Here is a 23,868-nt window from a genome sequence, read left to right on the forward strand (position 1 = left end):
CCCTTACTTGGATCACAGACCAAAAGAGGAGAAACGTAAGAATTGTACTAGCGAGATCATATAACAACCATTGGCTAGCTGTAAGTAGAAGAATTTATTGGTATTTTATATGAAATGTGCAATAATAGAAGATGAACCTGGTCTAAACCATTTAAGCAAAAGATTTGGTGTTGGAAGATGAACTGCTAAAATTTTCGTAGCTAATCTAGTGCTTGTGAGACACACATGCATGCAGGTCTGTAGTAATAAAGGATCTTTCCCCAGGGTTACAGTCAAGTAAGTAGTGATGTAGATTACGTTGATTTCAAGAGGTTATCTAGTTGTAAATTCAGAGCAGAAAATTGTGATTTATACCTTACGCATTTCCATACTAAAAATGAGATGAAAGCGGCAAAACAAAAGGCCATTATTTTCTTATTAGTCATTTAGTATGATTCATCTTTAATAAATGTACCTTATTTCTCGTGATGTGCTAATTGTATTCACCTGTAGTTGCTAGAACGTTCCATGGTGACGTCAAGGTGCAGCAGGAAGAATTCAGCACCAAGAAGAAAAATACAAAGACACAACGAGCTGGTCGTGTTTGTAGACAAAGTAATTTTTCATAGTTTGGTGTTTGTGCATGCGTGTGTGCATGCGTGTGTGCTTGTGTGTGTGTGTGTGTGTGTGTGTGTGTGTGTGTGTGTGTGTGTGTGTGTGTGTGTGTGTGTGTGTGTGTGTGTGTGTGTGTGTGTGTGTGTGTGTGTGTGTGTGTGTGTGTGTGTGTGTGTGTGTGTGTGTGTGTGTGTGTGTGTGTGTGTGTGTGTGTGTGTGTGTGTGTGTGTGTGTGTGTGTGTGTGTGTGTGTGTGTGTGTGTGTGTGTGTGTGTGTGTGTGTGTGTGTGTGTGTGTGTGTGTGTGTGTGTGTGTGTGTGTGTGTGTGTGTGTGTGTGTGTGTGTGTGTGTGTGTGTGTGTGTGTGTGTGTGTGTGTGTGTGTGTGTGTGTGTGTGTGTGTGTGTGTGTGTGTGTGTGTGTGTGTGTGTGTGTGTGTGTGTGTGTGTGTGTGTGTGTGTGTGTGTGTGTGTGTGTGTGTGTGTGTGTGTGTGTGTGTGTGTGTGTGTGTGTGTGTGTGTGTGTGTGTGTGTGTGTGTGTGTGTGTGTGTGTGTGTGTGTGTGTGTGTGTGTGTGTGTGTGTGTGTGTGTGTGTGTGTGTGTGTGTGTGTGTGTGTGTGTGTGTGTGTGTGTGTGTGTGTGTGTGTGTGTGTGTGTGTGTGTGTGTGTGTGTGTGTGTGTGTGTGTGTGTGTGTGTGTGTGTGTGTGTGTGTGTGTGTGTGTGTGTGTGTGTGTGTGTGTGTGTGTGTGTGTGTGTGTGTGTGTGTGTGTGTGTGTGTGTGTGTGTGTGTGTGTGTGTGTGTGTGTGTGTGTGTGTGTGTGTGTGTGTGTGTGTGTGTGTGTGTGTGTGTGTGTGTGTGTGTGTGTGTGTGTGTGTGTGTGTGTGTGTGTGTGTGTGTGTGTGTGTGTGTGTGTGTGTGTGTGTGTGTGTGTGTGTGTGTGTGTGTGTGTGTGTGTGTGTGTGTGTGTGTGTGTGTGTGTGTGTGTGTGTGTGTGTGTGTGTGTGTGTGTGTGTGTGTGTGTGTGTGTGTGTGTGTGTGTGTGTGTGTGTGTGTGTGTGTGTGTGTGTGTGTGTGTGTGTGTGTGTGTGTGTGTGTGTGTGTGTGTGTGTGTGTGTGTGTGTGTGTGTGTGTGTGTGTGTGTGTGTGTGTGTGTGTGTGTGTGTGTGTGTGTGTGTGTGTGTGTGTGTGTGTGTGTGTGTGTGTGTGTGTGTGTGTGTGTGTGTGTGTGTGTGTGTGTGTGTGTGTGTGTGTGTGTGTGTGTGTGTGTGTGTGTGTGTGTGTGTGTGTGTGTGTGTGTGTGTGTGTGTGTGTGTGTGTGTGTGTGTGTGTGTGTGTGTGTGTGTGTGTGTGTGTGTGTGTGTGTGTGTGTGTGTGTGTGTGTGTGTGTGTGTGTGTGTGTGTGTGTGTGTGTGTGTGTGTGTGTGTGTGTGTGTGTGTGTGTGTGTGTGTGTGTGTGTGTGTGTGTGTGTGTGTGTGTGTGTGTGTGTGTGTGTGTGTGTGTGTGTGTGTGTGTGTGTGTGTGTGTGTGTGTGTGTGTGTGTGTGTGTGTGTGTGTGTGTGTGTGTGTGTGTGTGTGTGTGTGTGTGTGTGTGTGTGTGTGTGTGTGTGTGTGTGTGTGTGTGTGTGTGTGTGTGTGTGTGTGTGTGTGTGTGTGTGTGTGTGTGTGTGTGTGTGTGTGTGTGTGCGCGTGTGCGCGTGTGCGCGTGTGCGCGTGTGCGCGTGTGTGCGTGTGTGTGTGTGTGTGTGTGCTGTTGCTCAATTGGTTAGAGAGTGCATTTGGAGAATGAAAACATCCGGGACCTTGCAGGATAGGTCTTTCTCCGCGAGCTATGGCATAATTTCCTTAGCAAGAAACTTACACACAATTGCTCCTCTCGACTCAGGAGTATAAATGAGTACTTGGTCTTTGACTTGGGTGGACATGACAGCTGGCTTAACAGTATAACATCATGCAAGTACATCATGCAGCAGACGGGTACTTGTGGGCCTTGGTGTCCAGTCCCAGAGCTGCGCCATAGTCAATGAACCTGGATGGCCAAGCTCCAGGTGGATTGACATCGAATGACGTGGAGGGCTTGAAATTTGTCCATTTTGGTCCATTTGTGTTTGTGTCTCTGTGTGTGTGTGTGTGTGTGTGTGTGTGTGTGTGTGTGTGTGTGTGTTTGTTTGTGTTTACGTTTATATACATATACAGGTGCGTACATCGGTTGGCGTATGATTTTGTTGGTGTTGTGGTTATATTAGTATGATGTTTGCTTTCTTTAGATACTGATAGTCGCAAAAGGCTATTGTCTGAAAGCATTGTAGAACTTGACGGTTTGACTGTTGTGGACGCTGGCTTGGACTTCAATCTACCGTTCCCGCCTCTTCTTCGTCCTGAGCGGCAAACGGACATATTCATTGCGTTTGATTTTTCTTGGTATGGCTCCGAAGAAATGGATCCTTTCAAGGTTGGATGCACGTTTCTATCTTTGACAAGTACCAGAGAACTCGAACTGTCCTTCTCTTTGTCTTTCTGACAATCTATGTTTTGTCTGTCTGTTTGTCTCTGTGTCTGTCTGTTTGTCTATCTGTCATATTTTCAGTTTGTTTGTCTGTTCTTTGTCTGTCGGTCTGTCTCTCTCTCTGATTGTTTGTCTATCTGTCTATCTGTCTCTGTCTATCTGTCTCTGTCTATCTGTCTGTCTGTCTGTTTGTCTATCTGCCTGTCTGTCTATCAGTCTGTCTGTCTGTCTGTCTGTCTGTCTGTCTGTCTGTTTGTCTGTCTGCCAATTTCATTTATTGAAGCGCGTTACATTTGTTTGTCAGTCGGTTTTCTCTGTGTGTGTGTGCGTATTTGTCTGTCGTTTGTCTGTCTGTCTGTTTGTCTGTCTGTCTTTTTGTCTGCCTGTCTGTCTGTTTGGCTGTCTGTCCAAAGAAATTACAGCATCGATTATGCACAAAGATTAGCAGGGATAATGCTACTGATATTATTATACAAGCACAGTCTGATACAGATGCAGCACGGTTTAGATTCCTGCAAGGACGAGGGGCTGGTGCATCGCTGGATGTCATCCCCACTTCTGCTAAGCACGCTTTAAAAACAAAATAATTTTCTTTAGCGTCTTACCTGAGGTTGGGAGTGGCTCTACCTTTCACCAATTGGATTAAAAAGTGTGATTGTGGTTATGATGATTTGGATGAATACGGATACCATCTTTTGACCTGTAAATATGGGGTGGACCTGTGTGGTCTCACAATTCAGTCTTAAATGGGTGGAGTGAATGCCTGTCTGACCTTCACCTTCCCCATCAAACAGAACCAAGACATCAATACATCAATGCTGAAGACCGTCCAGACATTGCAATGTTTGATCCAAATACTGGACAGAATTTGGATCTTGATGTGTCCCTGGCTCATCCATGGAGTCAGGACATTATTAGGAAGGCTAGCAAGGAAAATGGTCATGCTGCCGCGACGAGAAGAAAAGAAAATGAAAAATATTCAGAAGAGCTTGTTTCAGGAGGATATGTATCAAGATGTGTTCCTCTTGTGATAGAAAATTTGGGAAGTGGGGCACAAAGGCAGAAATTTTTTGCAGGGTTTGTCACAACAGTCAGCAAATCCAGAAGCCAATTTGTCTCTCTGTCTCTTTGTCGTCTGTCTGTTTTGTCTTTACATCTAGTTTCGAATTTAAGCTACGATACAATAAAATAGCTAACTACTTTGTCCTATGACAAATATTGTACCAGCAACGTCTAAAACAACTAATTAAACCAATTGACTAAAGAGATATTGTGATCCCATTTCTATAAAAGTCTATTTTTTGTGTCTTTCTGTCTGTTTCTCTGTCTGTGTGACTGTCTGTCTGTCTGTCTTTGTCTGTCACACACGCGCGCGCGCGCACACACACACACACACGCGCACAGGCACAGGCACAGGCACAGGCACGCACACGCACGCACACGCACGCACGCACACGCACAAGAAACTAAACTAAACGTTAGGAGCTGTCAGATACTTGCTACGCCCCCATTTAACAGCTGGGCTCTTGTGCACTACTTAGGAGAACTATGGGCTTGCGCTAGCAATCTCCTGGAGCCTGGCCAGATGCTCACAGGAGCATGGGCTTGTGAAGCCAACTGAGGTGTGAGCACCTGAAGTCTCACCTTGCCCCCAGTGGCGCTGATTTCATGTCACAGCGGATGGCCACTTAGTTCCTCAGTCAAAGACCAGGTACTCATTTATACTCCTGAGTCGAGAGAGGCAATTGCGTGTGAGTTTCTTGCCCAAGGAAAGTATGCCGTAGCTCGCCATCACCGTGACTTGAACTTGCAACTTTGCAAGGTCCGGGAAGTACACACTATTGGATGCCTCTCTAACCAACTGAGCTATAGCACCATACGCGCGCGCGCGCACACACACACACACACGCACGCACGCACGCACGCACGCACGCACACACACACACACACACACACACACACACAAAACGCCACACACGATGTGCTACCACATGGGCTACTAGACGTACACATGTGCGCAGTGTTTGCACACTTGCACACGTGGCTCACGCACACAGATACTTACAAGTGCGCTTACGCGCGCGCATGTTTACCCCAACATTAATAAATATTATGTTATGGTTTATCGCGTCACAATTCACAACACTATAAACTATAGTACGTGTGATATACAAAATGTCATTCGCTTATAGGAACTTCGAAAGGCCAAAGAATGGGCAGATGAGTCCGGGTACAAATTTCCAAAGATTCCAGAAAACGCGTTTGATCCTAAAAATCCGAAAGAGTACTACATATTGGAGGAAGTTGAAGATCCTGCTTGTCCTATCGTAATCTTGTTTGCTTACTGCAACAACGCCCGTCGTAAAGCTGTCATTACTGGCCAAGACGAGTCGTTTGCTAACGTCGATCCTTACGCTTCCGTCTACAGCACGTTTAATTTCAACTACAACGCTGATGATTTCCAGCGATTGCACGAGTTGTGGCATTTCAACACTCTTCTTGCTGTTGAGGACATCAAGAAAGTTATTGCCAAGAAACTTCATTGACGAGTGTTTAGTTTACGTTTGTTGTTGGTGATTATCTTGTGGGAAATTGAATGTTGAGCATCTGTAGTGGAATCACAGCTTTCATTCTGAGGCATAACGTAACCAGTTTTATAGTGTTTATGTTTCTGCAAATGTGAGAGATTGAAATGCAACATGAGATTTAATTACTTTGTCTGTAAATTTTCTTTGTTTGTGGATACCATGCATGGTCGTAAATAAGCATGCCAGGTTGCCGCAGTCGTAACTACAAAAGAGCGATATGAATAGATTCAGTCGAAGTGAACTGATTATTGAAGGGGGGGGGGGGGGTAGTCAACGTTTGTCATAAGACTGAAACGACTTGGGCTCGGCCTCACAAGCGCGGATCCAGGACCTGACTGAAGGTGCATGGGAGTTGGAGCACTCTGCTCTGCACACGAACGGAGCCAGATTTCTCCATCGCGACATAGACGTTTCAAACGCTTACTAGCTAGATGTTGTACAGGGATTGTTTATGTAAGCAACTCTGACTGCTACATATACTGAGCGGACAACTTTTAGCTACCTGTTACAGAGTATAGTTTGTTTTTCTGCATCCTCAAGTGGACTTTCTAGCAGCATTGTTCTTGGCTGTTTCGCAGCGTAACGGTCAAATACAGCGGCATGGTCCAGTGGAGTAGCCTTATTGATATACACCATGATCAAATCTATGAGGCGACCCCTCACACATGCATGGTGCTCTGTAAATTGGTTTTAAGGATCGTTTTTAAGCAGTTGCTCCTAAGGCCTGCTAGCCCAGTATCAGTGGCCTAAAACTTAAAATTTTAAAGTCTACAATGGGCCTAAAAGACTCAAGTGACTTGCAATACATGCACTTCAACTGTACAACTGTCGTGATTAAGTTAAGATGCAAATTTGAATACGTTTTGTTAAATTAACAAACAACCTCTTTCTTTAACATTGCAATTCCTCATCTCTAACTCTAATCTATTCGTAAAACACGCTGGGTATTCTAGTAACGACATCAAATTGTCAGAGCAACCTGTCCAGACTTCTGCTGTAATATTACGCACTTCGATCTTCAGCATGAAAATTTGACAAAACGAGCAATCCAGGCCGGGGCAACCATGCAAATTATGCCAGCCTTTTCCTGGTCAAAATTATCAGTCAAAGTAGACTGCTATGCTCATCTTCATAATCGCAGAATCTAGCCTCGTCACCAGGCTTTCTCGCGCTAGTCTTGTGAATCAATATTGCAATGAGTTTTGTTTTCACTTTTTGAAAGTTGTTAATGTAATTTTCGAGAATTTCTTGTTGTGTTATTTCTGTACGTGCATCTAAATATATAATTCAAAAGACTAAAAGACCACGCGACGAGTTTGTGACGCCATTGGTCCCATTTTGGTGTATTACGCACCCTCCACTTCTGAAGCCAGGCTACGGCCCTGCTTAATTAATTCGACATACTAATCTGTCTCGTTATAAAACTCATTAGTCATTTCTCGGTAATTACACGTTCTCACTAATTGGCGTAAGACCTGTTAGGTACGTTTCAAAGGTCTCGCTGTCTTGCTGGTTACGCTGATTAATTGAATACATACAGTTCATAAGTAACATTAACTGACCCCATAAAATGAGTCTCCAATGTTTGAAGAACAAAGTCCATGTCGCCATGAGTTCCTTCGGCATCACCAAATAAGCCATTGAAAATCTGTAGAGCGTCTTCTCCAATACACGTTATGAATGTTGCTAATCTAAGGTCGTGAGGCTGCTCTTCTAATCTCGATATAGTTTCGTTGTCGCCATCGCCGCCAGCTTTCCTTCATGTCTCCTTTTTTGATAACTAAAGGTTGGGGCAAAGGTACGACACTTTGCATAAAACGGCTTCTTATCGCCGGTTGACTTGCATCTATTGCCGAGGCAGTGTCTGTTGCCTTCACAGAGGCCGGCTTACGAATATATTCATCACTAGACATCATTAGTAGGTTTCTAGACTCCTGACACCATGTATCAAGTCAATGAAATCATAAACACAACCTTAGAACGCAATGTACAGAACCCAAGATTAAGTCGACTACACGCTACCGGCACTTAGTCAGAATGAGCGCAGTAGTTCCGTATATTCTACGTCATACTTCTAACAGCTTCCCAAGAGAAAGGGTAGAAACGTACTCCTAGCAATAGTTTGACAGTAATTTTCAGTATTGAACCAAACGCAGACCCTGCAGCTGCAGGTTGTCTGTAGCCTGTACACGACGTTATCTAGTGTTCTTGCAGAGTTTCCTTGTCCTCGACATCCTCTTTGCACAACGGGCAACGCATTGCTACACTGCGACAGCCACCAAGTGGCAAGCAGACGATCCGGGGCTTCGAAGATGGAGAAAGATGTCACGGTGTTGCCATATTAAGAGACACAGGCACAGTTTCCGTTGATGAAAACACTGGATTGCTGATGCACAAATCGATACTCAACGGTCGGAGACATTACGTTCCTATACTCCCTTCCGCTAGTCGCTCAGCAGTCACGAAAGCACTCCACGATCTACCCATGTCTGGGCATCTTGGACGCTAAAAGACATATCATCTGGTGCGGTCTCAATATTACCGGAAGCGCCTCGGACAGGACGTGAAAGATTTTGTACGTTTCTGTATGGAATGCCAGTGCAAGAAGACTCCCAAACCGTCCCAATCTGGCAAATTGCTATTGCTCAGCGCTACTCGCCCATTCGAAGTAGTTGGAGTCGACATTTTGGGGCCGCTACCACGTACGTTCACTGGCAATCGTTACATCGCCGTGATGGTCGACCGATTTTCCAGATGGGTCGAGCTTGCACCTGTGACAGACATTACCGCTGGTACTGTCGCTGATGCCGTTGTGGACCGCATTGTTCTTCGTTACGGATGTCCCACAACGCTCTTGTCGGATAGTGGTCGCAATTTATGTCCACCTTATTTAATCTTAGAGTACACACAGTATGTCAACGTTGACTCTAGATCTCTTTGATAATACACATCATCATTCAGTATGATCTAAACAGTGTCGAGAAGTTATGGACACGTGAACTGCGCATTCCCATCACTTCTAGCTAAGACATTAATTTTGCTACGCTATCCGGCAATGGCAGAATCAAAGAAGACCGCATTAAAATGGCAGAAACCTATGAGTATCGATCTCTATACCTATTTTCCAAGTAAGTTTACTAATTAATTAGGGTCAACAACCCGACTGACCAGAGAATGGAATCTCCAGCGGCTCCGCTACTTACTAGAAACGATTTGCATGGACTCCGTACTTTCTCCACTTTGTGCTCAGGTTATTTTAGCTAAGTAGCTATCTATAGACCTATTTGCTCGCTCATCACGCGAAATGCTAAAATTTGTCAACGCCAGTTTGCATTGAATTAGTATTCTAGACATCAAGATGCCAATTAATTAAATGCATGCATGCATGACGTGTAGATGTCACTTGATGCAGTATCTGCGAAAATACAAAAATCTGAAGAGACAGCTATAGCTGCACGTGATAGAGCTAAAGAGGAGGAATAGCATTGGATAGTGCTACACTGCTCCACAGTGAATTCGAATGCATATATAGTGATCAATATGATACACGGTGTACGGTGTGAGTCTGTAAGTCTAGTACGCATACTATAGACTACACATGTGCCTGGTTTAATTTCTAATTTGTGGAGTTACAACTCGCATAAGTTTTAGAGCTTACAGCAAATGCAAACAATAAATTGCACATCTACTAAATCGCTTTGAATGACAAATTCCGATTTGTGTAGGCCTGCTTCGCTCGTGACTTTCCATTATCCCGGATATCTGAATGCAGTTGACGTTCGGGCTTGTCAAATGTCCGTACTTGGCAAGTTCAAAGCAGCAGTTTTGGGAAACCCCGTAACACGTGAATATGAGATTGGACGTCATGTGGCAAGTGGGGGCCCCAGCTGCATGTGGAAGATATTCGATGGAGTCAAAAAGTCTTCGAGACACGTGAGATAAGCTTGCAGGACACTTATTAGGAATATTCAGTATTAGTGATTGAAGTTCAAGCTCGTGGAGCAAGGACTTTTTGTGCAAATTTCTGTATCTCGTAATAATTTGTTTTTACTGTTTTAATTTTGTATTTCGTAGCGTCTTCATTCAGTAGTGGCTGCTTCAAGTTTCGCAAATCGAATTTACAATTGTGCCTTAGGTTTACGGCTATTTTTCTTGTTTTCTAGTCTAGCTTTGCTTGTTAATTAATTTCTTTTTCGTAGTTTGTGTTTGTTTTGGCCTTGTGGAGTGTCAGTGTGCTTCCACTCGTTCTACGTGCTCCATTTACAGTTTTATTGTTAATAAGTTTTTTCTAGCAAGAACCGACTTCAATCAAAACGGTTGGAGACGTTGGTAGACAGTGTTAATGGACTTGCATGCAAGCTAGAGTTGAAATTGGCGTAATTAGATATTTAATAATTGCATCTAGTGTATAGCAAACTAAAACCTGTTTGAGTCAAGGGCGGGGCGTAGCGTGACCTATAGAAATGGGGGGCTAAACTCACCATGATGTATTTACAGTCCACAATTTTTATGACTGTGCCTACAAATGATGGGGCTATAGCCCGGTCTAGCCCATGCCACGCTATGCCCTTGTTTGAATGGGCATTGTCTTTGCACTTGTGTCTAAACCATCTTTGAGACAGAATGAAGGAAAGTGCATTGTCTTTCGGATGAACAATTATATTTGACAAAAATCTAACTGAAGCTTAGAACACTGTAGATGACTGTGCATGTGTTTGTGTCTGTCAGAAGTACGTGTTTACGATACATGTATATAATATGTAGCATTACTGCAATACTGTTCAGTTTTTAAGGAGTTCCATTTAGAAATGTGTGATTGTAAACTTATTCAGGGTTGCCACACTTTTTTATGTGAAAATTTGTAGGCGAATGTCACTGATGGCGACACACCTATCTGGTCTGTTGGAACCACGCCCACTACTGTTCAGAATTTCCGTAGACAAATCAGTCTTTGCAAGCTATGTTCTTTATTGTTGTTGTAAGAGCATTCAGTACTGTACTGTTTATCTAATCTTCATAACACTAATCACTTGCACCATGCTTGCTACAATTTGCATGTACTTGTGACAAATTTGGGATCTTTCATTTTTGAGTCAAAGTGCTGGATTTCTCCATTGCTCAACACCTTATGATTCTCCACGAAGAGAAGCTATCAGCTATTGTTTATTCTGCACACATTTGGGTTTGTTATAGCATCCGGGTTTGGTTTTAGCCTTGTGAGGTCCAGAAGCACAAACGACTACTGGAGCGTCATGAATGGGATGCTTGAACCACAGAACTATGGCCTTAGAGATTTCGAAACCATTCTGCAAGAAGTAAACTGGGCATAAGGAAGAGAAGGATAACAACTTCTACACAAAGCTCAGAGACCCTGCGCTCTTGAGATAGCCGCGACATATTTGACGATTTGTTTATTCATAGACACGCCTTTACTTTTTGTAGGCGGCTTTCTGCACCAAACTGTATGGGCTAACGAATTTATTCGTAGGTGTGGCAACCCTGCTTATTAGTGTTTGGTCACAGGCAAGTATTGAGTCAACTATGGGTGCTCTTTATATTTGATTCATACCTACAGCAGTTGCTTGTGTTAATTATTTTTTGTAATTGATATAGTGGGTCTTACTTGTTACTGGGAAAGAGATCAAATGAGACCTGAGTAATTTATTTTATTTGTTATCATTGCCTAGGCAATGACCTTGTTGACTAGAATCAGATTCGGTTGAGAAAGTTTACTTAGTCTTGAACCTTATACCTAGTTTACAGTGGCACGTTTGATTGGGCCAGTCCATGCTAGTTTGGTGCTGTCCGATTGAACATGCCAATGTAAATGCGTCTGGGCCAAGTTGGGAGCGGCCAGAGTGGGCTGGCTCAGCCTGTTTAATTTGAGTGAATTGGCTCAGTGTGGCTTGGTCCCATCGAGTAGTATAAATGCGAGTTGTGTATCAACAAGGCATGCGCAACTGATATATTCCTGGACAGGGCTCGAAAATGTATTTGAATCTAGTCACCAGTTTGGCCATCAAGAACGGTTGGTCACCAAACTTTCACTAGGTCAGAGATTCCAGAAGTAAACAGGTTGTTAATATCACTGCTGAAACCCTTTTCCAGGTTATGATGTTTGACAGTATGTATAATTTATTCAAGTGAAAAACTAAGGTAAGAAAAGAGAGATCAAAAAGATTATACAATACTTGCCATAGAGGAAGTAGCCGATTGGATCGGCGGATATGATATGGGGTGGCTGTCTGATGACGGATCATTGTATCTCATTTTGTTATGGAGAGATGAAGTCGTCCAAAGTCAATGGTCATCACCACGAGCAGTAGCACTGCTGGTTTTCTAGACTAACAGCTGTTTCTAAGAATGGCTCTCTTGCATGCTAGCTGCAGTCTCTTGAGCTACTTTGTCTACCACATTTTATTTTGCTGTCTTTCAAACAAGATCGCATGCAAAGCCACTGCTTTGGCGTCCATGGTTTATGACACGTGACAAAGACGTGATAATAAATATACATCTACCTGGCCAGGCCTACTCCTAAACCAGCAGTGTAGATGTCTGCTGGCTCATTCAACTATTTACATCTGCTGGAATAGTTGAACGTTTGTCTTGTCAGTGTCAACGTAGTGTTAGATCAGTATATGTGTTGGTTGTTTGAAATTTGCGTTGTGGGACATTATGTTTGTGTAGTTTTCTATTTCATGTTTTCTGTCTTTGTTAATTGGTGTTTATACACTCTATTTAGCCAGTTTCAATATTTGTGTATGACAAAAAGGCTGCTGAAGCTGCTAAAACCCCGAAGAAAGAACGAGAAGCAATTGTCACGATGCTCAAAAAAGGCCCAACACAGCTTGTCAAACTTAGGCATCCTCGACTGCTTACAGTAGAACACAGCGTTGAAGAATCACGTGATTGTCTTGCCTTTGCAACAGAGCCAGTTACATGCAGTTTGGCTAATCTTCTTGGCAATTATGAGAACGTACCATCTCCCTTGCCACATGCCATTAAAGTAATCATTGATTTCAAATGAAAATAAGGTGTTGTTTAGGAAATTGTGTTAATGGTAGGAGTATGACTTGCATCCAGTCGAGTTGAAATGTGGCCTTCAGCAGGTGAGTGACATACTGTCAAGCGATAGGATATAGGATGTTGTCAAGCGATAGGAATTAGGATGTTTTACATTTGTATTGATGTAAGTGTTTGAACTTTAACTTTGTATTTTAATTTCTTTAGGTTGCTGAAGGTCTTCAGTTTCTTCACAATGAAGTGAAAATGCTTCATGGCAATCTGACTCCTGAAAGCGTATTTGTAACAAAGCAAGCTAACTGGAAATTGGCTGCATTCAACTTCTGTTGTTTTTTGAACTATCAGAGCGATGCACAGGTAGACCTTGTATCTGCAATCTACTGCCAGAACATATCGGTTTCTGAAAACACATTTATTTAATAGAATAAAGAAGTTAACTTGTGACAAATATTACTTTAACACGTTGACTATAAAGTATTTTTGTAAATTGTTTGTTAGTGTTAACTTTGTCAACGTTTGCAGTGTCAATGTACATTCTACTCTGATTGTACCAATTGTTTTTCAGACTACATTTGAGTTTCATGAGTGGAATAGTCGTATGCCATTGCGGACACAGCCATCTCTGAACTACCTGGCTCCAGAATATATTCTTTCTCAGTCTTGCGAAGTCAATAGTGATATGTTCTCGTATGGCATTCTTGTGCATGCTGTGTATAATAACGGACAGCCACTATTTGAGAGTGAGAGCAACTTGCTAACATATAAGCAACACATCGAAAATGTGAGTGACTGGTTGTATAGTAGCGTGACAAACGTGGCCAATTCAAGTCTGTGTACTGCATCTGTCTTCAGTTTTGTGTACTTGTCCTTGCTGTCTGTCTGTCTGCGGGCCAGCATGCTGCTTGTATGCTTGCCCACTATTAGCCGAGTCGCTTGGTCAGTATGTAATATGTTTTACAAATTGTTGTAGTGTCTCCAATTGTGCCTGATGTTATGTTATCTTAATAATAATAATAATAATAATAATAATCGTGGCTTAGTGGTTAGCGACAATGGCTACCACTCCATGGTTTGGGGTTTCAAACCCTAGTGACGATAGTAAATTATGAAACTTGTCCGTCTTTCTTTCTCGTGTTTCTCTAGCTTTATCCATGAGACTATGACTCGTTTCAGTCGTTGGGGAGTTTCTGTGGTCTGGCGAACGGTCCGTTGACGATGACGTTCAGTGCTTTCCTGGTGGTTGTTGATATCCACTAGGCGTGCTGTCCACGAGTTCGCGGTCACCGTAATGCCTGCAATCTATATCGAATTGGCTAGTCATTGATCGCCGTATGGACTACACGGAAACATGTACCCTGCTGGGCTCACCTGCCGGGTTGGTGGGCGCCCAGATGGGGGTAAAGACCCCACTTGCCCATTATGGAGAGGCGTAGCGACACATAATAATAATAATAATAACGTCATTCATTGGGGTGCACGGACCTGCAGCAGCTCGATCGACGGACCAGAAAGCTCCTCTCTATGCAAGGTGTCCACCATCCTGCTGCAGACGTTGACCGACTGTACGCTCCTTGCAGTGATGGGGGTAGGGGGTTACAACAGATTGAGTCGACATATCAATCTTGTATTGTGAGGCTGAACTGTTACCTTGCTGACAGTTCTGATCCTTTCATGCAGATGATACGGGAGTGTGACTCTGGAAAATCTTCACACTCGATCAAGCGCATGGCTTGTCGGTTTACTGCACAGCTGTGGAGGAGTCTTGCTTCGGACGACAAGTCGCAGAACTTACACAGGAATGCATCCATCTCGGTTGAAGGTGGCTTCGAGCAAGCGCCTGAAACAGATGCGAAACATTACCGCACGTGTTGCAGTTCTCTTCGTGTGCGGTCCTGGAGCGGGAAGCCTATGCACGGGCAGTATCGTCGTCTCACTGAGCAACCGCCTGTGGACATGAAAGAGACCTACGGATGGCTAAAGGCAGCGAATCTTCCTGCTGCTGTTGAGGGACTGGTTGTTGCTGCTCAAGACCAAGCTCTTCGGACTCGGTACTATGAGCGCAAGATTCTACATCGTGATGTCAGTCCTACTTGCCGAATGTGCAGTGTAGGCCTGGAAACAGTCGACCACATTGTGGCAGGCTGTAGTGCTTTGGCACCGACGGACTACACTGATCGACACAATCAGGTGGCATCCATCATTCACTGGGATGTTTGTCGCCATTTTGGGGTTTCAGTGGAGAGCAGATGGTACCGGCATCATCCTGATAGGCCTGTGGAGACGGATGACATTACTATGATGTGGGATATCACCATTCCCACTGCCAGGAAGATCAAAGCCAATCATCCAGACATCTGTCTCAGAAATAGGAAGACAATCACTTGTCTTCTTATTGATATCAGCTGTTCTGCTGATGGCGACATTGGCAAGAAACATGCTGAGAAGTTGGCGAAGTACAGCGACTTGCGAGTGGAGATAAGCCGCATGTGGCATTGTCGAACACTGGTGGTTCCGGTGGTCTTGGGAGCTTTGGGCACAGTGCACGCAGGTATTGCACGGTGGCTGGACATTATTCGAGGTCATCACAACCTGCAGCTGCAGCACTTACAGAAAACAGTGCTTCTGGGATCTACTCGGATCCTTTGTAAAGTCATGTCTTCTTTCTAGACAGCCGTGATGGTCTAAGTACTTTTGAAGCAGGGTTTGCTTCCGGTACTTGTAATAGACTTTACAAACCAGACTGATCTGGTTGAGCACGAATAAAATAATAATAATAATAATAATAATAATAATAATAATGACCCCACTTGCTCATTATGGAGGGGCATAACGACACAATAATAATAATCTATGGCGCAAGTGGTATTGCAGTCTGTCGTACTCATTTGTGAAATCTTCTAGTACTGTTAATAATTTAGGGAAGTCAGTTGTCTATGTTGTATCTGTTTGTGTTATGTGGTTAGATGAGTCGAATGTTGCCATCATCATTTTCTTCTATACCAGCAGAAGGTCAAGAAATGGTTCGGTTGTTGCTTAATATAGCTCCATCTGTGCGTCCTGATGCAATGCAAGTCATGAAGGTCAAGCATGAAATACATTATTACAGCAGGATGTGACCGTTTGGTGCTTTGTTGTTGTAGGCATCATTCTTTGATGATGCTGTGGTTGTCACACTTCAATACATAGACACATTGATGCAGAAAGATGATATACAGAAATCGCAGTTCTTCAAGACATTGCACAAGATCTTACCCAAAATGCCAAAGGTATTTATCAAATATGCAACTAACTTGAAATCAATCACAGTTGACAGATGCAAATGACTGCATAGTTGTCGCAATCTCTGGGATTGAATGATTGTCAGACTAAGTTAGGTAGTAGTACATGTTATATATATATGATGTGGTGGTGGCTGTTTTCACTTGCAGTCAGCTCAAATTGGACTAAAAGTTGTAAGAAAGTTTAACCTCTAGTCTATGTCAAAGGCAATTATCAGCAGTCTCCTTACTGCAAGGATGATAACTACTTGTTGTGTAGTGAAGAAAGTACTGTATCTGTTTAGAATGGTTCTAATTATTTTTCCTATTTTGTATTACGTAGCTTTTACTGTGCGCTGAACAACAATTTCAAACTTGATGTTAATTTATTTATTTTTGATAATTACTTATTACGGTTTTTATAATGTGTGTCGTTTAACTATAGCACTATAGCATTTTATGAGATATATTCTTCATTGCTGACAATCTGGATGTGCACTTCTGTATTAACCGACTGATGTGTTATTGATTTGTAGAGAGTTGTGCATCAACGAGTTCTTCCTGCATTGGCTGTGGAACTCAGGAATCATCCAATGATACCGTTTATTCTGCCAAATGTGTTACTCATCGCTGAAGACTGTACCGTGGATGAGTATGCCCGACTGGTTTTGCCTGTTCTGATTCCTGTTTTTAAAGTTGTGGAACCAGTCCAGGTGACTGCAACCTGTTTTAGCTTTTATACATACATGTCTTCTACATGCCATCTCTCACACATTGTCTCTCATCTCTGTATTCATCATCTTTACCTAATATGCTACACTATTACACATATGAGTACAAGTGACCATGTTTGTGTGCATGCATGTGTGTGTGTGTGTGTGTGTGTGTGTGTGTGTGTGTGTGTGTGTGTGTGTGTGTGTGTGCATGTGCGTGCGTGTGCATGCATGTGTGTGTGTGTGTGTGTGTGTGTGTGTGTGTGTGTGTGTGTGTGTGCATGCTTGCACATGCTGAAACACACAGGCATGTGCATGCGTGCACATGCTCACACACACACACACACACACACACACACACACACACACACACACACACACCAAGGGTGTAATTTACTATGGGCTAGGGTAGATGCTAGCCCCACTTTTTGAGGGTGTGGTTCATTAAAATTATTATTGCATTTTATCTCAAGTTATTTGAAAATCAAGCAGTCCTAAAACATCTAAGTTTTGACATACACATTGTCTATGATGTCACATCTTCAAGTTTATTGATGACCCCTCACTTTTGAGACCCACATGACACTCCTACACACACACACACACACACACACACACACACACACACACACACACACACACACACACACACGTGCACACTTACACTTTGATGGAAGTAAAACATTGCACAAGGGTATCTACCTTGTTTCTTTTAGGTCTTACTCATTTTTCTTCAAAAGATGGACTTGCTGCTGACAAGAACACCGCCAGATGCCATCAAATCTGAAGTATTGCCAATGATATTTCGGGCCTTGGATTGCAACGTTCCTCAGATTCAGGAGCTGTGTGTTAGCATTTTGCCGACATTTGCTAACATGATTGACTACACGTCAATGAAACACTCCATTGTACCCAAACTTGCAAATCTGTGTCTTGTAACCACATCATTGAAGGTAATGTAACAATGTCAATTGTGGTTGTTGGTCATGTCCAGTTCTCTGCATTCTTGTGTTGATTTGTCTTGTTAATTTTCTGTCTCCCTCTAATCTTGTTCTATTCTACCTTTTCTTCGTACCAGTATGGGTGTCTGGTTATCTACTGTATACTATCTTTATGCTTCCTAAAACACATCTTGAAATGTAACAATTGGTAGGAAGTAACAGCAAACTAAGACTACTTCATTGGAACATAAGCAGGTGCTAATATCCAATATCTGAAGACTGTGGCACATCTAGAATAAATAAAGCAGCCTAGCTAAAAACACTGATTGAGACATGACAATGGCCCTCTCATGTATGTAGCATTATGGAACACGACTGTCTAGTTCAACATGCAGTAGCTGTAGGTGTGATGTCCTATGCAATTAATATTTGTGTTGCTTGGTTGGCAATGGGGTGTCTGCCTGTCTGCCATATTTCGAAGTTACAGCAAGAGTTAGAGATCAGTTGATTCCAAGAAGAAGTGGCTTTTGATTATTTTTTGTACCATACGTACTGTCAAGTTGTATCTCACCCCAAGGACCAAACATTAGCCTGGAAATGCACCCTGATTTCATAGACAGTAATGCCTTAGCCTTTACTGTTGTAGTATAGCTATATAGTACATTTGCTTACTTCCTTGTTCTTTTTGTCTGTCAGTGCATGTTATTTCCTTCTTGCTATTGAAATCAAATTCTATGCTCATGTTTCAGTGGTTTGAATTTGTACTTAGGTGAGAATTAATGTACTTGTCTGTATTGGTAAAATGCTGGATGTCCTTGATAAGTGGCTTATCCAAGATCAAGTGTTGCCATTGCTAGAAAACTTGCCTTCTCGTGAGCCTGGAGTTCTTATGTCAACACTAGGTATGAACTATGTGCATAAAATGAATTTATTGCTCTGCTGTGTCTACACATGTCACACCTCTTTGACACTGATGGAATATGTCTATTGCTCATATGCTGATGTGCTGTGCTGTGCTGTGCTGTGCTGTGTGTGTGTGTGTGTGTGTGTGTGTGTGTGTGTGTGTGTGTGTGTGTGTGTGTGTGTGTGTGTGTGTTGTGTGTGTGTGTGTGTGTGTGCACGCACGCGTGCGTGCATGTGTGCCTGCCTGCATGCGTGTGTACGTGCGTGCGTGCGTGCATGCATGTGTGCGTGTTTGCTTTTTTGTGTGTGCATGCATCAGTGTTTTTTCTAGGCTTATTTTGAAGGGCACAGTGTGTTTGATTTTAGAGCCCATTTTGTTAATTCTAGTCTGTGTGCTCTGGACTTACTTATTACAAGTCATGCTTATGTTTCCAACAGTTCACTGACCTCAAAGTGAACAAACTTTGCAATTCATCAAAGGCATGTGTTACATGTAAACATTATCATAGTATGGAACACTCCGTTTGTCAAATAGCATGATACATAACACATGCACGTGTGCAACTGTCAGGCAGGAAATACATACCCAGTAGTTTGTGGGCGTGGCCACTAAATGAACAGAATGCCCCTTCTGGTGAGGACAGACATAAATTCAGATGTACATGATTATGCATGGGAGTGCTTGAAGTAGCAAGCTTCTCAGTAGATTCCACTTCCATTCGAATTCTGTAGTGGCTCTTTCACTTTAATTAGTTACTCATAGTACGTCATTAACAAAGTTGCAATAGATTCATGGCATCATAAAGGAATCAAATGAGCTGATTGATCAGTCACAGAATAATCTGACTGGTAGTTTGGCAAGTTCCAATGTAAATTTAAGATTAGTCAATGCATTGTTTGTAAAAATAGTATTGCCCTAAGCCGTATTAATAATGGTCCCATTAATTAGCTATTTCAAGCCTGTCTTGTCCTATAGTTCCTATATATATATATATATATATATATATATATATATATATATATATAAGCCACAAATGAGATTTGTTGAAATTGACAACTCAGTCCATCATAAAACTATGATGAGTAATGAGCAAAAATCAAATTTGTTGACTTGTAAATATATCATACAATGTTGCTGGTACAATGTATCTGTTGTAAGTTGGAGCCCACATGTAGTTATAGTTACTTTTAATTAATGTTGAAGTATCCACGTGAATTGTGATTTTGTGATTGATTGAATGAGAGTACGTGGTCTTTATGTGGTTAGGCATACTGAAGGAGACTATGAGCAATAAGAAGCTGGCTTTTGATAAAGAAACTTTAGCCTGGAGGATTCTCCCATTTCTGTTGCCTCTGTCTGTAGAGCCAGGCTTAAATGAAACTCAGGTGTGATAGTCACTTCAGAAACAGTACAGAAAATATTTGTACAAGCTAATGAACTCGATTTAATAGTTCAAGACATTTATGGCTGTTGTTCGGGACATGCTTCAAAAACTTGAGACTGACCATGCAACTTACCTGCAGCAAGTTGGACAAATGCAAGAACAGACACGGTCTGCATGGCCCTGGGATTGCTTCTTGTGAATGCATCTGTGACTAGTTGAATTTTATTTGTGTTGACTAGATCGACAGTTAAGTTTGCTCAGGAAGTGAGTGAAGCAAAGGCCATGGATAGCATGTTGGAAAAAATGGAAAAATTAATGGGGAATGATGAAAAGTCTGGTGGTAGTAAGTCAGTTTGCTGTAATGGATTTGTTGTGTTGATAATTTGTAACTGACTTTTAGAGGATTCATCATCTATTTTGCAGCCATCTCCTGTACCAGGTACAGCTGCTCCTGCAGTGTCTCCGTCGCTTGCTGACACTACAAAAGCTGCAGAAGTATGTACTAGACAGGGGACTATACGAAATGGCATAGAAATCAGACATAGACAAATGTTCCGAATATGTGAATTGATAGACAGCCAGCCAGGCACATGGACGGACTGGTGGACTTACAGATAGACATAAGGATAGATGGACAGGTATATAAAACTCTTCCTGATTGGACGGTCTTAAGACCATATTGCTTGAAAGATATCTTTTTGACCACTGTTCAATACAAGAAAGTGAGATCTTTGTTTGTGCAAGTGAAAAGAAAAACCTTTGTTCAAGTCCATTGTGGTGTATCAAAATTTGAAGACAATAAACCCAGCTGCAGCATATTGCAGAATTGTGTCTGCTCAAATTGACAAGCTTCCTACAAGCAAGGTGTTGTTGTTTGCTGGGATACTACATGACAGGAACAGTTTGGTTTCATGTTTTGATTGCATTCAGAGCATTATGTTATTTCTCGTGTCTTGCATATTTCCAACCTGTTATGCGACAGAGAGACACAAGAAACTACAGCATGCAGCATGGAAGCACACAAGTGCATACCAGATGCAATAGGAAACAATGGATTATAAGCTGCTGCATCCGCGGTCATACTTGGCGTCGAGTGACTGAGAACAACTGGAACCTGAACACATGAATGCATACATACACCCACACATGCACACAGACACACCCACACCCACACACACACACACACACACACACACACACACAGACACACACACACAGACACAGACACAGACACACAGACACAGACACACACACACACACACACACACACACAGACACAGACACACACACACACACACACACACACACACACACACACACACACACACACACACACAGACACGAGATTTAGAGGTATGCAATCAGATTAGTAGTCAGTGTGGACTGTACATAAACAGACAAACTGCAAACTGACCGCTGGGCTGTATACAAATGGCAAAATGTCAGTGATTCGAATAGCATGATCAGGTCCTACACCCTGAGATGTTCCAAAGTATTAATTTGCTTACCGCATATCACAGTGTTTCTGTTGATGGTGGTTGCTATCTCTTTTAGATGGACAAACTATTTGCTGGGCTCACTTCATTTGGATCAAGCAGCCAAGACAGCATTCCTGCTATTTCTACGCCGCCTGGACTACCACCATCTACTGCAGAAAAACAGGCTACTGGCTGGTCATTTGGGGCAAAACCTTCAATGACTGGAACAACAGCGACATCTCCATCTGCAGTAGGTGGTAGCTTACTTGATGGGGGATTGATGTTTGACTCTCTTGTGCCTGCCAGTTCAACTGCTATGTCTGTCCAACGTACAGCTGTGTCTAGTTCATCTATGGCTGACATTATGTCTAGTTCTACTGCAGGATTTATGCAGCCTAAGACCAATCTCACCACTCAGTTTCCAAGTCATGTGAATACCAACACAATGCAGTTGCAATCTCTAGAGACATTGCAACCAGTACAGAAAAATGAGTCTTTCAATAAAAGAAACGAAGCAGGAGGATTGGCTGATAGACTAGAGCCTTCCAAGTCTCAGTCACTGCTGTCAAATCAATCGTCAACACCATCATTCACCACAGGGTTTGGTCATATGACCGGGGCAGCTCCATTACACCCAGTTTCTGTAGCATCTAATCAGTTGCAAGTCAGCAATCAAGCAGCGCCTTCAGGTCCACCTGTTTCAGGTCAGTTGATGACTAGTGGTAGATCTCTGGATCCTATAATGCCTCAGGCTACCCTTCATCCGACAATGTCAACCATGTCATCATCAGTCAATCAGATGTTTAATGTATCCAGAATGGTACCACCTACAGCCACACAATCAAGGAACTTCGGGCAATTTCAAGGGAGCAGTGCTCCATCTGCCAGTTCCACTGCTTTTGACCAGGCTACAATATTTCCTAATCAACTAGAGGCAAAAAAGCAGGAACCTGTAATCCAGCAGCCATTGTCGACTCTTTCAGCTACGAATGTCAATACTCAAAGCAAGCAACCACCAAATTTTCTAGGCGGCAACCCCCATCAAAACCCATCTTTGGTGTCTCCACATCGGCAACAAACACCATATAGGCAACCAACTCAATCTTTTTACCGGTCTACTGATATGGCAAGGTCACAGCAACAAAACGTGGAATCAACAACAAACATGCGGACTTCTGTTGGCTTATCATTTGGTCAACAACCCACATCTACAGCTCTAATTCAGCCACAGCCACTACAACCTTCAAGGATGGGCCAAAACTTAGTAGGTCTTCAGTCTCAGCCAGTGGCTTTTCAAGGATCTAGTCAACTGCCTTCACAACCTTCTTCATCAGGGTTTAGTCAGTCAATGAGCACGATTGGTCAACTACATCCTTCACAGCCTTCTTCTTCAGGGTTTACTCAGTCAATGGATGGGATTGGTATGTTGCAGCCGACTGTTGCCCAGCAGCCTACTGGACAATCAATGTACTTTGGATTGCCAAATCCTGTTAGTAAACCTGCTTCAATGCCACAAACTCAATGGGGATTGGGAGGTTCAACATCTTCAATGGGTCCTTCATCTACAAGTTCAATAAATTGGAGTCAACCTCAGAACAGTCAATCGATGGGGCTTCAGTCATTTAGTAGTGGTTTAGGACATCAAATGCAGCCTCAACAGAGCAACCAGCCATTCGGTTTTCAGCCACAAGAAATATTTCAACCAATGCCATCAGCAGCCAATCCCAACTACTCCCAATATCATATGTCAGCACCCTTGCAGCCTCATCCTGGTGATAACCCATTTGGCTGAACAGGTGAGTCTCATTAACCAACTGCACGGTCATTTTGTTACAAGGAAATGTATACTATACTGTAGCTTTCATATGTGTGTCAGACTGCAGCTAACTGATAGGAATGAACATTTTGCTCTTACTGATTACTTCAAAGTTTGCAATTGTTTTAATAGTCTCCGCTGTGTTGATATCATCACTGAGTCTGATGGTACATTTCTGCAAATATTAATCGAGTCTTAGAGTCAGTAACACAATGTTTCCTCATATCCTACTGTTTCCTGAAACTTCAGGTTGAACCTACAATTACCTGTTAGTCTGACCATTCTTTAACCTTCTGCTTGTCTGCGTCTGCCTGTTAAATTAATAGAATACGTTGTGCAGGAAGGCCATCTGTATTTGTCAAGCAGATTACAATATACTGGCATTCATAAAATTTGATATCAACAAGCAAGCCAAAAGTGGCATCAAGCAGCTAAGATTATGATAATACTACTCACAATGTAAGTATATAGCTGCAGCTGAGTTTATCCAAGGCTATAGTTAGCAAGTCAAGAAGGTAAAAAGAAATGTTAAACTTCCTGTTAGAGAGGCTACTATGACACCTTTACTCTGCCACACTCCTTACTACTGGAGTAGGCAATGGGCAGGCATGGGTTGCTGTGTCTGAAGTATATAGTATAACATATCATTGCATTAATTAAACAAGGT

General features: G+C 42.6%; 2 protein-coding genes across 3 annotated transcripts in view; both read left to right on the plus strand.

The window, feature by feature from the left end:
• Nucleotides 1-5,807, plus strand: part of LOC134189199 (cytosolic phospholipase A2-like) — a 21,197-nt gene extending 15,390 nt beyond the window's left edge. The window contains exons 13-16 of the mRNA XM_062657442.1: nt 1-35; nt 493-594; nt 2,859-3,043; nt 5,290-5,807. The exon at nt 1-35 is cut by the window's left edge and continues 244 nt beyond it. Coding sequence (XP_062513426.1) covers nt 1-35; nt 493-594; nt 2,859-3,043; nt 5,290-5,643 — 676 coding nt within the window. The 3' untranslated portion in view covers nt 5,644-5,807. The remainder of the gene's footprint in view (nt 36-492; nt 595-2,858; nt 3,044-5,289) is intronic.
• A 3,646-nt stretch (nt 5,808-9,453) lies between these two features.
• Nucleotides 9,454-23,403, plus strand: LOC134188814 (SCY1-like protein 2). 2 transcript variants are annotated; one of them, XM_062657019.1, is made up of 16 exons: nt 9,454-9,618; nt 12,428-12,691; nt 12,750-12,794; nt 12,916-13,065; nt 13,274-13,489; nt 15,672-15,788; nt 15,849-15,974; nt 16,502-16,678; nt 17,395-17,631; nt 18,389-18,521; nt 19,790-19,908; nt 19,975-20,075; nt 20,147-20,250; nt 20,308-20,402; nt 21,462-23,181; nt 23,244-23,403. In XM_062657019.1, the coding sequence occupies exons 1-15, from the start codon at nt 9,478-9,480 to the stop codon at nt 23,175-23,177; spliced, it is 3,741 nt and encodes a 1,246-aa protein (XP_062513003.1). In that variant the 5' UTR covers nt 9,454-9,477; the 3' UTR covers nt 23,178-23,181; nt 23,244-23,403. The 2 variants fall into 2 exon arrangements, with proteins under 2 accessions (XP_062513003.1, XP_062513002.1); XM_062657018.1 differs by having other exon boundaries at nt 21,462-23,403.
• Nucleotides 23,404-23,868: the final 465 nt, after the last annotated feature.

Source organism: Corticium candelabrum, chromosome 13, assembly GCF_963422355.1.
Source record: "Corticium candelabrum chromosome 13, ooCorCand1.1, whole genome shotgun sequence".
In the NCBI taxonomy this organism is placed as follows: domain Eukaryota; kingdom Metazoa; phylum Porifera; class Homoscleromorpha; order Homosclerophorida; family Plakinidae; genus Corticium; species Corticium candelabrum.

What these genes read in the sequence shown, in the direction of transcription:
- LOC134188814 (XM_062657018.1), top strand. Translation starts at nt 9,478, where the DNA reads ATGTCCGTACTTGGCAAGTTCAAAGCAGCAGTTTTGGGAAACCCCGTA. An exon ending in ATAAGCAACACATCGAAAAT is followed by an intron (nt 13,490 to 15,671) that starts GTGAGTGACTGG and finishes TTATGTGGTTAG; the next exon opens with ATGAGTCGAATGTTGCCATC. An exon ending in ACACTACAAAAGCTGCAGAA is followed by an intron (nt 20,403 to 21,461) that starts GTATGTACTAGA and finishes TATCTCTTTTAG; the next exon opens with ATGGACAAACTATTTGCTGG.